The sequence below is a fragment of the Dermacentor silvarum genome, chromosome 10 (genome assembly GCF_013339745.2).
Source record: "Dermacentor silvarum isolate Dsil-2018 chromosome 10, BIME_Dsil_1.4, whole genome shotgun sequence".
Lineage (NCBI taxonomy): Eukaryota > Metazoa > Arthropoda > Arachnida > Ixodida > Ixodidae > Dermacentor > Dermacentor silvarum.
The window spans coordinates 47,006,652-47,018,476 of record NC_051163.1 but is presented as its reverse complement, the minus strand read 5'-3'; the positions used below and the strand labels follow the sequence as shown (position 1 = coordinate 47,018,476).

The window sequence follows — 11,825 nt, the reverse complement described above, 5'->3', positions numbered from 1 at the left end:
CGTTATGGCATCAAGACATTTATACGCCAGTGTTTTCAAGTACACTAAAGCCCTTATATTCATTTAGCAGATTAGTATGCTGTAATTCGGTGTCTTATGTTTCACGCGTGCTTACCGTTACCGCCACCAGGTAAGGGTATTTTGATTTTCCGCTAAGATATTTCGAACTGTAGACTTAAGTCGGTAAGAAATTTATAGAAATAAAACATTTAACTCGAAATAGCAAATATATTACTTTGCCTCTGTTAGCCAAGTATGCCATTAACAGGCCTTATAAGCTTTGGGCAGCTTTTGGAGTTGAATGGCAACAACTGTCATCACAAGTGACAGTCTAGCATGGCGAAATCTTCATCAATGGTCAGTTGAACTTCCCATTGCACAATAAACTGATTACATAAAATTTATGTGCACTTAGTGCAGAAATTTCATTGTAAAACCAAAGAAACGCTGTTTGATGAGATTAAACATTTAGAACCCGCAGAGTCGAAGAGTTGACTTTGGCAAAATAATAACGTTTAAGAATCGAAGATAAGGTACATTATCTTCGGAAATCCACGAGGTTTAAAAAACGCGCATACAGCGTCAGTGGGCATCAAGTAATATGCGAAAATGATATTGAAGAAATGGGGAGACAGCATGTTTCGGTGAAGGTAGTTGGTGCGGCTCAGTCAAAGTAACGGCACTTCTGCTCCGGGTTCATTGGTGAACCAGACGGGCACCGGAAGGCTTGAGCGAAAGCCGGAAAGTTGCTGACGGCCTTGTTGCAGTCTCCAGTCAGAGCCCTGACTTGGCCGTTTCGGGTGCACATGCTGAAGCAGGCTGTAATAAAGAACACCTGCGCAAAATCGAGAACGAAGAAAAAGTTTAGCAATTATCAATGCGACTCCGCAAAGAAAAGGCGCAAATGAAATGCTGGAAGCTTTTGTTGAATAAGTCATAGTGAAGTACCTAACTCCATTTTTAAGAGCCTTTCCTCCACGCCTTTACGCCTACACCATCTCTGTTTCTGCCCAAGCACGAAGAAACTCCGCCAGAGTAGTGGTGGAGTGGCCCACCGCAAAACTGAACACACTTTAAGAGTGACGGTACGCATACCTGAACGTTCAAATAGTGCGAGTACTCCCGATACGGAATTAAATTAGGTGCAAGTAATCACTTACGAGAAGCGACCAGACAGCAGTGTCTTCTTTCTAAGAATACGCAAGACATACATGTGAATTACAGGGAAAATTAAACTAACCATTAGAGTGATTGAGCTAGCTGGCAGCTGTGTTTCGTTAACATTTCTGCACTTCCATCGTGTGTTGTTCTCTTTAGTCATTGTGTAGTATTTGTCGCCCTGAAAATTTGAAAAAAACAACCTAATTTTATGTTCTAAGAACCATTTTGCTTGCACTTTTGTTGGTATACTGAAACAGATGACGGAGAACACACATTCGAGCCGGAAATCATGGCCAATTTTCAGTACTAAGTTGGAGATTTGAACGCTATAAGGTGCGAGAAAAATGACGGGATGTAGCATTAGTGTGTATGGTAAGCTTTGGAAGGTGTGCCTTTTCCAAGGTGAGAACACAGCAAATAATTTCAAAGGACAGGTAAGCCTTCCGACCTTGAGCAGTGTACTGCTTTGGTAGTATCAACAAGTGAAACAATTAGGCCGAGGAAAGCCAGTGAAACCGGTTCCATAATTCATAATGAATGCTGCCAGTTGGAAAAGTAATTCGTACTGGCTACTGGTATTGCTAGCTATGTTCCTTTTAAATAAAAGGATGAACGAATGGCTATAGAAAATATCAAGATTTTACCTACATTGTGTAGTCCTTAAACTTAAGACAAGCAACATTGATGGTTTTCTCTTCAAAGATGAAGCCATTCACCATTTTTTTACAAAATGTTTGGAAATATCATATAAAACTTGATGCCCGACTGCTCATCTAGCACAAAACGATGCCGTAATGGTTTATTACAGTATGTTGCGAAATGTATATGGTCTGATGATCTTAAAGGCGCAGCCGTGTACACAAGCTTTGGAATAAATAATTCCAACCCACGACTCTCTAAGAGGTGAAATGAGCTGAAATAAGAGGTGAAATAAGAAAGATGTGAAATGCGACAAAAAGACGCGGCGCGAGGTAACAGACGTCGGAGATCTAACGTGAATCAGAAAGCCAGGATGCCCACCTGGTCTTCGCTCCAAACACCTGATAGCCGCAGACTCGCGGGTGATTCTTGGCGCTGCCTCCGAAACGCCTCATATGCAAGCTGCAGCGCAGGCACCTCTGGAAAGATGTCTTTGCCGGACGACAAGCAGTTGGCCTTCATCGACGTCTGTTCGCGCCAATGGGACGTCACCCAAGAGTCGTTGATGCGTCCCGCTGGATCTACCTGCAATAGACCAACGGTCGTGGATTGGTGTACATTGTATTAGAGCCTTTTTTCACATCGGTTGACGTAACCATCGAAGGAAAGACAATAAGTGTGATTCAAAATGTACAGCAGTACCATCAGTCGATTTCTTAACAGAACGCACCTACTCTCGTCACACCTTCCATCTCCGGCTCTGGGGAACCAATTTCATTGAAATATGAAACATCAACCGTGATCCTGAATTACAGCCAAACAAATGTCGCTCATGTCTGCTGAAATTCACTCTTTGGCCCAGGTCACTCAGCTATCGCATGTGTTCACGAGCGGTCTTACTGATTCTAAAGCCCATAGTATACACCCCAACTCTTTCTCTCTTCATTGAGATGAAAAAAGCCAAGAATTAATTCATTAGGACAAAGCCAAGGGATGACCATATTCAAATTCATAAAAGAAAAAAAATCATCTGAAGAAAGCATACGCGACGTAAACAACGAGACAGAGTGAGAGAGAGATATATACTGATGAGTGAGATTAAGATATACATAAGTATAATTAAGATATTAAGATATAGAGTGATATTAACATGAGTGAGGGGCTCACAATTTTTAATGACTGGCTACCTGGCAGGCTGTTCATGTACTTGAGTGAGATGTTTGATGTACGAAGTTAAAAAAACACACGCAGACATGGCACAAATTCTAAAGGTATCAAGAATAACGCCACAGAATTTGTCAGATTCCTAATACCCGAGGCCAGAATTGTACGTAACGAATTAGATGTAATCAATTACGTTTTTCCTAATTGTGTAATTTACCACATACTTTGTTTACTCGGTAAGGCCAACTGTTATTCAATAATTTATTACTGTAATCAGTAACATTTTTGACGAAACATGCTATAGAAGGCGACACAGCTTTGAGCACTTAAATTTGGCTTAAACTATTGTCCAAAAGTATGAAAACATGTAAACTAGTTTACCTCCTACCCGTTATCAGCATCCTTCAGCTACACCTCACTCACTTGAGTATGGCAGATTCCAGATTTGCAAGCCTTATTGGCAGTCTGACCTATTCGCCTTTTTCTTATAATACATTTCTCTGTCTGGCTGTCTCTGTATATCTGTCCTGCAAGCGCCTTTAGTGGTTTTCATGGGCACTAAAATGTACTGCTCAATTGTTCGCTTAGTTCAGTCTGACTTCTATCATATAGACAGAAGTTATATTAAAAGCACGTTTCTATCTGTGGTATATATCACATAAACCTAATTTTTCAATATTGCCGCTGACACATAGCACAAATCTGCTTCAATCAGGTCCATAGTATGGTAGCCGACAAATTTAAACGTCAATTCTATAGAGCGATGGCCACTTTGGACGTTCATGCAAAGGAATATTCTATGGGGGAGTTTTAGTTTCTGACTTGCCGCTATGGAGATCGCATGCACCGATCTTGTGAGCAAAGTTTTCGTCCGTTACAACACAGCCCTTCTCCTTCAGCCCTCACATGCACCCGAGTTGTGTGATGTTTCAGTGTCAGTGCAGGTGTCTTCAGAAACAAACGAGCGACGAAAATGGAAGAAAAAATTTGAAAAGCAATCCTTAGGGAATATAAACGATGTGCGAAAGGCTTCATAGAATGCATTGAAAAAACTAGGCCAGCTGCTACTATGTACTATATTTTTGCGATCTTAATAAAATAGGGAGAAAGGTAACGTTAATGTAATCGATTAGGTTTTATATATTGATCAATAACATTGGTGGGACAGTAACTGGTAACTGTCATCAATTATATTTTGAAAGAAGCAAATATACTTGTAATTGGATACCTTTTGTCTGCAATCGTTTACAAGTCTGCCAGACGGGCTATTGTTTGGCGACGTTTCTAAGGATCTGCCATTAGGCAATAGTTTTTCGTTTCAAATAGAGGGTCAATGCAAGAATATTTCTTTCATAATTGCTACGCTGCCCACCAATGAACCGTTTTATACAGAAGAATGGACGTGCGTAAAAATAACACTCCATGTGAGGCCTCATTCCTTATTGGCGATACCAATTCTGCAGCTTACCTTGAGACCTGCGCTGTTCAAAGCTTTGACCAGTTCCCTGGCGAAGCCGAAGCCCAAGCCTCCGTGATCCACGGCGGCTGTTCCTTGGGCGTAGAAGAGTGGCCTCGCCAACGTGGTCGCGGCGATAGACACCGTGTTGAGTACGTAGTCGTAGGCTAGCAATGGCAACATGAAGTTGGGTCGAATGGCCAATGCTTGGCCGTACCGAGGTTGCTCGGCCAGCTGCCGGAGTCGTTCGTGCCCGTGCACCCAGTACTCGGCGAACGAGTCTTTGTGCGGCGCGAAGGTGGCGTACATTTCGTTGAGGCCACGCCATGTGAGCAGTGTGTCCGGAGGCCAGAGAGACACGCCAGTGTTTTTCAGTTTCTCGATGATGGCCATGCGTGACGAGTCATTTCCCCACGACAGCCGGTTGATGCCGTTGACGGCCGCGTTGATGATGTACGTCAGGGTACGGTTCACTTGCATTCGAACCTGGAAAATGTTCAGTGTTTCATTGGCAACGCTATGTAAAAAAGTGAACAAAATTACCACAAAAACATTTATTTTGATACAGGAAGGAAAATTCTAGACCCTCAATTATCAGTTTCAACAAAAAAGTAATGTTTTGTGTGCATTTGCTACGCGTAGTGGATCGTGCCTCGTAGTTTTTGTTTCAGGAACACAATTTCAGTGTCTATCTTAGAACACTCTGACAAGAAAGTAGCGCATGCAATAATCTAAACACAAAAAAATCGGGAGGACGCTTAAGCTTCGCTTTTAAGAGAGGAACGCGATAGCATTCAAGGATCCCTGACTGCTTCTCACGCCTCCGGACAACTGCAGCTTAAGCAACCGTAATGGTTACCGAGAAACACTGGCGGCGAACGCTATGCACGAAGGCGAGCTTTCTGGTAGAAACCCGTTCTCTTTCGTGGGGCGATCCCGGAGATATTGCACAGCCGCGCCAAAAAAATTGCATAATTTTCAGGTTTCCATTTTTGTTTCGTACTTTTAATATTTCAGTCTGGGAAGATTTAACAAGAAAGGCATCCGTTGTGGGTGTTTTGTTTCATGACATTTGTTTGTGCATTGTCATTCTCAAAATTCCGAGGAATAGCATTGCCAAGAATGCAAGACAAGGTATGAGCAACATTTATTGATAGAATGGTGTGGCATACCTAAATATATTTCTAGGGCCTGCGTGGGTGGGGATGATTTTCTCGGCCGTGGGCACCAGCGCCGACACCGACGCCGACGCCGGATTTTCTGCTACACGGGGCCCTTAACGCTATCACGTTAATATTGATCCCGTTTATTCTGCGGAGTAACATTTGCACCCTAATTGAACTACAGTTACAAAGACTGTGCTGCAGCAAAAGCTTAGCCAACCGTCAAATTCTTTGCGCGGGAGCCCCTGCCTTGTAATAAATTTACGTCCATTATCAAAAGTTTCATACCATCCAAGGGAGTGTGGATTCAGTCTAATTAGCTACAAACATGAATTAACTTCATCGCAATATTTTATTAGAAAAAATACTCAAAAATAGAACTCGTTCACATTCTAGAGAGAAGAACCATTTCTCTAGGAAAATATCAAATTCTTCGAATACTCCTGGTGTGGTGCTAGTCTGTTGAGTAGTTATCAATGTATTTGTTTCTTCTAAATATATCTGTTGCGTTTTAATACACACTGCGTCCTTTCACAGGACTTAGGCATAGCTTCCTGATTACCCATGCCATGCTTATATTTACAAGAATTTATTATTCCCTACGCTAAAAACACTTTCGACCAGTTCAGAACGGAAACTACTGGAAGTGCTGCGTGTGGGGCAATTGTTTCTAGCAATGCATTTGAAAATTGTTTTTTTTTCTGAAATATAAGTCCTTTTGTGTGACTAGTTGCCTTACACGTTTATAGAATAATTTTGGAAAAATGCTGAAGGCAGGAACTAATGCTGGTACTTTTTCACATTTGCACTCTTGTCAAAAGTTAACTTGTTTATTGCACCTATCAAAATATCCAGCATGTGTAGGCCAAAACTACCTATTAGCTGCGAAGTACACCAATATCTGGCTGTGGCTACCTGTTTAAAAGGATGGCGTGAGTTGCTGCGATCTGATGTTCACACGAATATGGCTCTCTGAAATTTGCAATGCGTAGAGGTGAATTTTTCAGTTGCGTCGAGGAAAGTGACCCCCCCCCCCCCGTGCCTTCATTTACAGGGCAGAGACACTTTAACAGAGGTGGAGCAGCTTTATCAGCTGTATAAACTTGGACATGCAGCAGCACCGGCAACACGCAGAACTGTTGTCGACGCCGTCGGCGTTTTGCCCGCGTTCGCTCAAAATGCGTGCGGCGTTGGTGACTGTTGCCGGAGCCTCTGATATAAATAAGCACTTGGTGCCGCAGCTAAACGTCGCCTCCCTTCCCTCCCCCCCCTCCCCCACGGCCTGTCGCGCGTCGGAAGAAGGCACGTTTGCTCTACATATATGGTGATTTTAGAGGAGGAAAGAGACGCCTACCTCTGCAGCCCTTAAGGGAGCACAGCGCAGAACGCGCGTTTGTTCTCCGCCGTGCGTTTACTCCCCGTGAAAGCGCGCGTCCCTCGGGCCCTTTCACTTGCACATACAGCGTTCGGCGCGCGGCGATGATTTCATCTCCATTGACGTCATACGGAACCTCACGGCGACGGCGACGGCGACGCCGACGGCAGAAATCTGCTTTTGAGTGTCCATATAATTGCTATCGCAATAAAATATAGTGTATCAACAAGATTATGCTCGTAACATAGCAGTAGATTAACAGAGGACTTAAATATGCAACAGCGTCTGCAGGTTCATCGGAGTTGACAAAGGTTTTGAGCGATATTGCTTAAGACTGATTTATGTTAAGCATTACACCCCTTTTCAACAGTCGGTAAAGAGTAGAGAACTTTTCGAATTGTAGAAAACATTTTACAGTGCAAGCTGTTATGGGCTCATTCCAATAGCCGTTTCGGGTCGCGATGATGCCACCGCCGGCGGCGTCCGCCGCGTAACCGCTATCGCCGGGAACGCGAAAAAAGCACCCGATTACCACCGGGATCGAACCCGCGCCAGCTGCGTGGGAGCCGGATACTCTGCCACTGAGCCACGCCAGCGCTTGCTATCGGGCCGCGGAAAATACCCTATAAGGCAAACGCGGGGGGGAGACGACTCGAGCCTCCGCCAGTATGGTGGCGCCATCTAGGTAAGGTCCCTGCAAACGGTGCGCGCCCGACATGTAAGTTGCATTTGCAAGGCTTGATCGGGCTCAGCAGAATGCTGTGCAGAGAGCATTACAAACCACAGCTCGCCGTCGACGCCGGGCGGACAGTTCAGATCGTTCTCGTCAAAACGAGGCGAAGAGCCTGCCGCGAAGACCCCGTTGTGCGTGGTGCCCAAATTGGAGCTACTCTTGAGCCGCTCCACCAGCTTACGCTGTGGCTGTGCTACGTGTGCCGCGCAGGCCTGTGACTGTCTTATGCAATTTTCCATCTCTCATTTCACCCACCCGCTTGTAGCTTTAATACCCAGTGCCAATAGCTTTAAATTTATTATTATTATTATTCATGACAAAAGTACATGTGCGTTACATATTCCATAGAAAGGCAGGTTAAGTGCCTAGCCAACGAACAAAACCAAAGTTCACCTGTAGGGTCAGGTGCCTTGCCACGTAGACTGACGTCAAGAGAACGCCATATGTAGCTTCGACTTCAGTGGCACAGAAGACAGGCCTGTTTTCCACGCCCTTATCCTGGTCACCAAACTTGTTCTTCAGTAGGTTAATGTCGCCCAGTGGGGCAAACACCTGCGCATTGAGAGAGCAATGAAATTTCTTTTTACAGCGAATATGGCTATGGTTCCGTGCATTTCTCCTGTACGTCAACAAATCTGCGTGTGCAAAAACTCAGCTGCCGAATTTGATGGAAAATCGCTTCATTCTATGCAAAAGCTTATGCGGTTCATCACTTGGATATGCATTAAACCATTAAACACCATACATCATCATGCATCGTCAGTAGATTAGTTATCAACGGGCACCATTTTCAATATCAGTAGACGCTCAGGCAGAAGAGAGTTTCTCAAACATTTTCCGGTGCGTGACCCACGTCGGCGATGTGTACGCTTGACCACCCTTTATTTGTCGTCTTTCGAAGCGCTTGCGTGCCTAGTTTCCTTTCGTTTACTGGCGTTTACCGGTGCCGCATTTCTACGATAAACCACTCACTGTCTGGTGTCTTTGTGCATCTGACCATTTTCCGGCCAACTCGGGTGACTAGGTAGTCTATGTGGTCTAATGGGTAAAGGATAGGCTGCTGTGCTGAGAGAACCCAGTTAGAAACCAACCGGTGGACCAACTTCCGTCACAGGGTATGTGACATTGGGTATTTGCTGCTCTTTAGCAGTGTTGCAATTTTCATGCTTTTACCTTTTGAGGTAGTAAAACACTTTTGCACACGAGTTTGAGCGCAATATCTGCAGTGTGCCATTGCATGTGCGCTGGGTGAAAAAAGACCAGGTAGAATCCGCATGTCCAATATACTGGGCATCGCGCTGAGCTGAAACTATCAGGCCTATCGAAAAAATATTTACCACTCTTCACCTTCATAACCCTGCTGACTTATTCTTGAAGTTTAAGGAAAATCCGTGCTCCCAAGTGCATCGCCGGTCTCAGGAGGACATAACAAAATCCGAAGCCCTTCGAGGTAGGCCGAAATCACCCATGGGAAGTAAACCTATTGGCAAACACAGTAGTGGTTGCGATAAAGTTCAAATTCAACATAATTTTTATCTCAAGGGTCAACAAAGGTAAAGAGGTGCCACAGCTTTACTGGGTCAGAAACATGTACTTCTATACCTCTTGTTACATCATGTTCGTGCATGCTGGGCCAGTACTATCAACGCGGCATTTGTCTCCGTGCTAGCACCAACGTCGCGGTGATACCGACGCTTCGGGTATCTAAGGCAGTCTATGTTGTTTGCTGTTCTATGGTTGTAGTTCGATAACGACCACGACCCTGCACGAAAACCAATATCAATCAGTTCTTGATTGAAATCAGCTTTTTCTTTTAAGACCAATTTCGCTTCACAGCATCGCCCTAAATGATGTCTAAATGGGCGTGACAAGCAACATTACCTTGTACATCTCTGAAACAATTTACCTATTGCGCCTATTTGAGGTACATATAGGGTACACAAACATTCATAAATCAGTATTTGCTTCAGGAATTAACGCCGAGATAATTGTGTCTGCTTTAACCACAATAAATGAGCTATGAAAGGCCGTAGGCACCGAATAAGAAATGGGTGCCAAACTCGGTCGCGACCACTATGCGTAGGAACACTTGCGCAGAGGCCCCACACCTGCAGTTTAACATAGCCAAGTTGTCCGCGAGTATATAAGCACACTGTAATCGGTGAAAACCAAAGAAATAAAGACGAATGCAAAAACTTCACTGCACTGAGTTATCTAAGTGTGCGTAAGCATACACCAGAATTTCAGTATGCCCACCTCTAAACTTAACTTGGCCCACCCTTAAATTTAAGTTGGCCCACCTGCAAACTTCAGTTGGCCCATCCCCACATTTCAAGTTCACCCAACTCCAAGTTTAAAGTTTACTCACCCCCAAGTTTCAAGTTGGCCAGCCCCAAATTTAAATTTGGCCCACCCAAAATTTTAGTTGGCCCACATCCAAATTTTCAGTTGACCCAAACCAATATGTCAGGTTGGCCCACCCCGAAATGTGAGTTGGTCCACCACAAATTTCACTTCGCCTACCCTCAGATTTCAAGTCGGGTCATCCCCAAATTTAGTTGGCCAAAGTAGGCCTACCGTCTATTTCAAGTAGACCTACCATCTATATACATTTGGGCCACGTCCAAATTCGAAGTTGGCCCAGCCTGAAATTTAGGTTGGTTTACCCCTAAATTTCAGTTGGTCCACGTCCAAATTTCAAGTTGACCCAACCCAAAATTTAATGTTGACACACTTCCAAAGTTCAGTTGGCCCAACCCTGCTATAAGCTTTCTCATGCATATATTATAGAGCCGTATGGTTACTCTCAGTGATCAGTTTTTTAAAGTTGTTACTTATCGCTTATACAGCTACGAATCATCTGCAATTACACTATTATAACGAATAAGTGTATTAACTTTGCAAATTACGCATTTTTTGTGCGGTTACAAAGCATTACATTTTCCGCATGATGAAGCTGGGATAGTCCCCAAAGAATGCTTACGCTTTAACTTACGCATTAAAAGGTTGTACGCATGCTGTCCAACTCAAACACAATTTGTCTAGATGGCCCGCCAATAAGGTTTGCTTATTTACCAGACGTCAAGCAGTTTCGGCTCTTTGAAACAACGATTTTCTCCGTACAGAGCGGTCTTTGTTTCCCTGGTTTGAAACCTGAAGGTTTGGGAAAATTTTATGGTTGATCCTGATGTCACTGCTTAGCTAGAGAGAACATTTTTGTTTAAAACAGCGTCCTTTTATTTTACAATCAGCCTAGCATTTACTTTAGCAGATCAATGTCATTAAGCTGTGAGCTGACTACAGCTTGCTCGACTATTTTTCTGAGGTGAAGAGCAGGTGCACTGCGATTTTGCGGGTGGAGCTTGTTTGTAATTCTTTGGTTGTCACCGACTGTAGCATTCCTGTAGAGATGCTGTGTGTATGCACTGGACAAGGCAGCACACACACTAAACTTAGGGTTACGTATTTAATATGTGCCTGGGCAGTTAATAAGACCACTGATTTCCTGTGTCATGTCGTGCACTATAAAAGTACATCGTCTGCAACGCCACCTAGTAGCGCTCCCCTTCACTAGAGTGTGCTAGAATGGGGTACACTCTACCTTCGCACCAGCATTATGAGACGTCTGGTACTCTGGCGGCCTTCGTGCAGCTTGTTCTCACTAGAAGCATCATGTATAAAATGCTATACGAAAGCCGCACAGTAGCACGTAGGTTGGTGTATGAAGGATGCCCAGCCTTACATGGTGCCTCTCGGCAACATTTCGCACCTGAATAGCAAGAACGCTGTTGGAGGAATTAAAGCACAAAGCTAAACTTTGCTATTGCTGTCACTGAGTCGCCTTGTGGACAAAACTGTCAATTTTATATTGACGTCGAAAGATACGCGTTCATATTTAAGGAAGTCTAATAAAGCTTCCGAAGATTGGATACGGTCTCAGCTCCACAAGAACACGTTACTGCAACGTCAGTTAAGCCACAGGTAAGAGAGATGTCGTTTAATATTGGGGTTGCTTACTGTATCAAAGCCTGTCACTTTCACCAGTCGCTAGCGCCGAAAGAGCCTATGTATTGATATTACAGGAACTTCGATAAGGTTTATCAGAAGTTTGATCAAATCACAGCTCTGTACCGG

At 44.0% G+C, this 11,825-nt stretch overlaps 1 protein-coding gene across 1 annotated transcript in view; it reads right to left on the bottom strand.

Moving 5' to 3' along the window:
• Positions 1-664: 664 nt before the first annotated feature.
• LOC119431508 (neprilysin-2) overlaps positions 665-11,825 on the bottom strand; it is a 35,290-nt gene continuing 24,129 nt past the window's right edge. The window contains exons 6-9 of the mRNA XM_037698991.1: positions 8,085-8,243; positions 4,433-4,906; positions 2,182-2,385; positions 665-835 (exon numbers count right to left, since the gene is read on the bottom strand). Coding sequence (XP_037554919.1) covers positions 665-835; positions 2,182-2,385; positions 4,433-4,906; positions 8,085-8,243 — 1,008 coding nt within the window. The remainder of the gene's footprint in view (positions 836-2,181; positions 2,386-4,432; positions 4,907-8,084; positions 8,244-11,825) is intronic.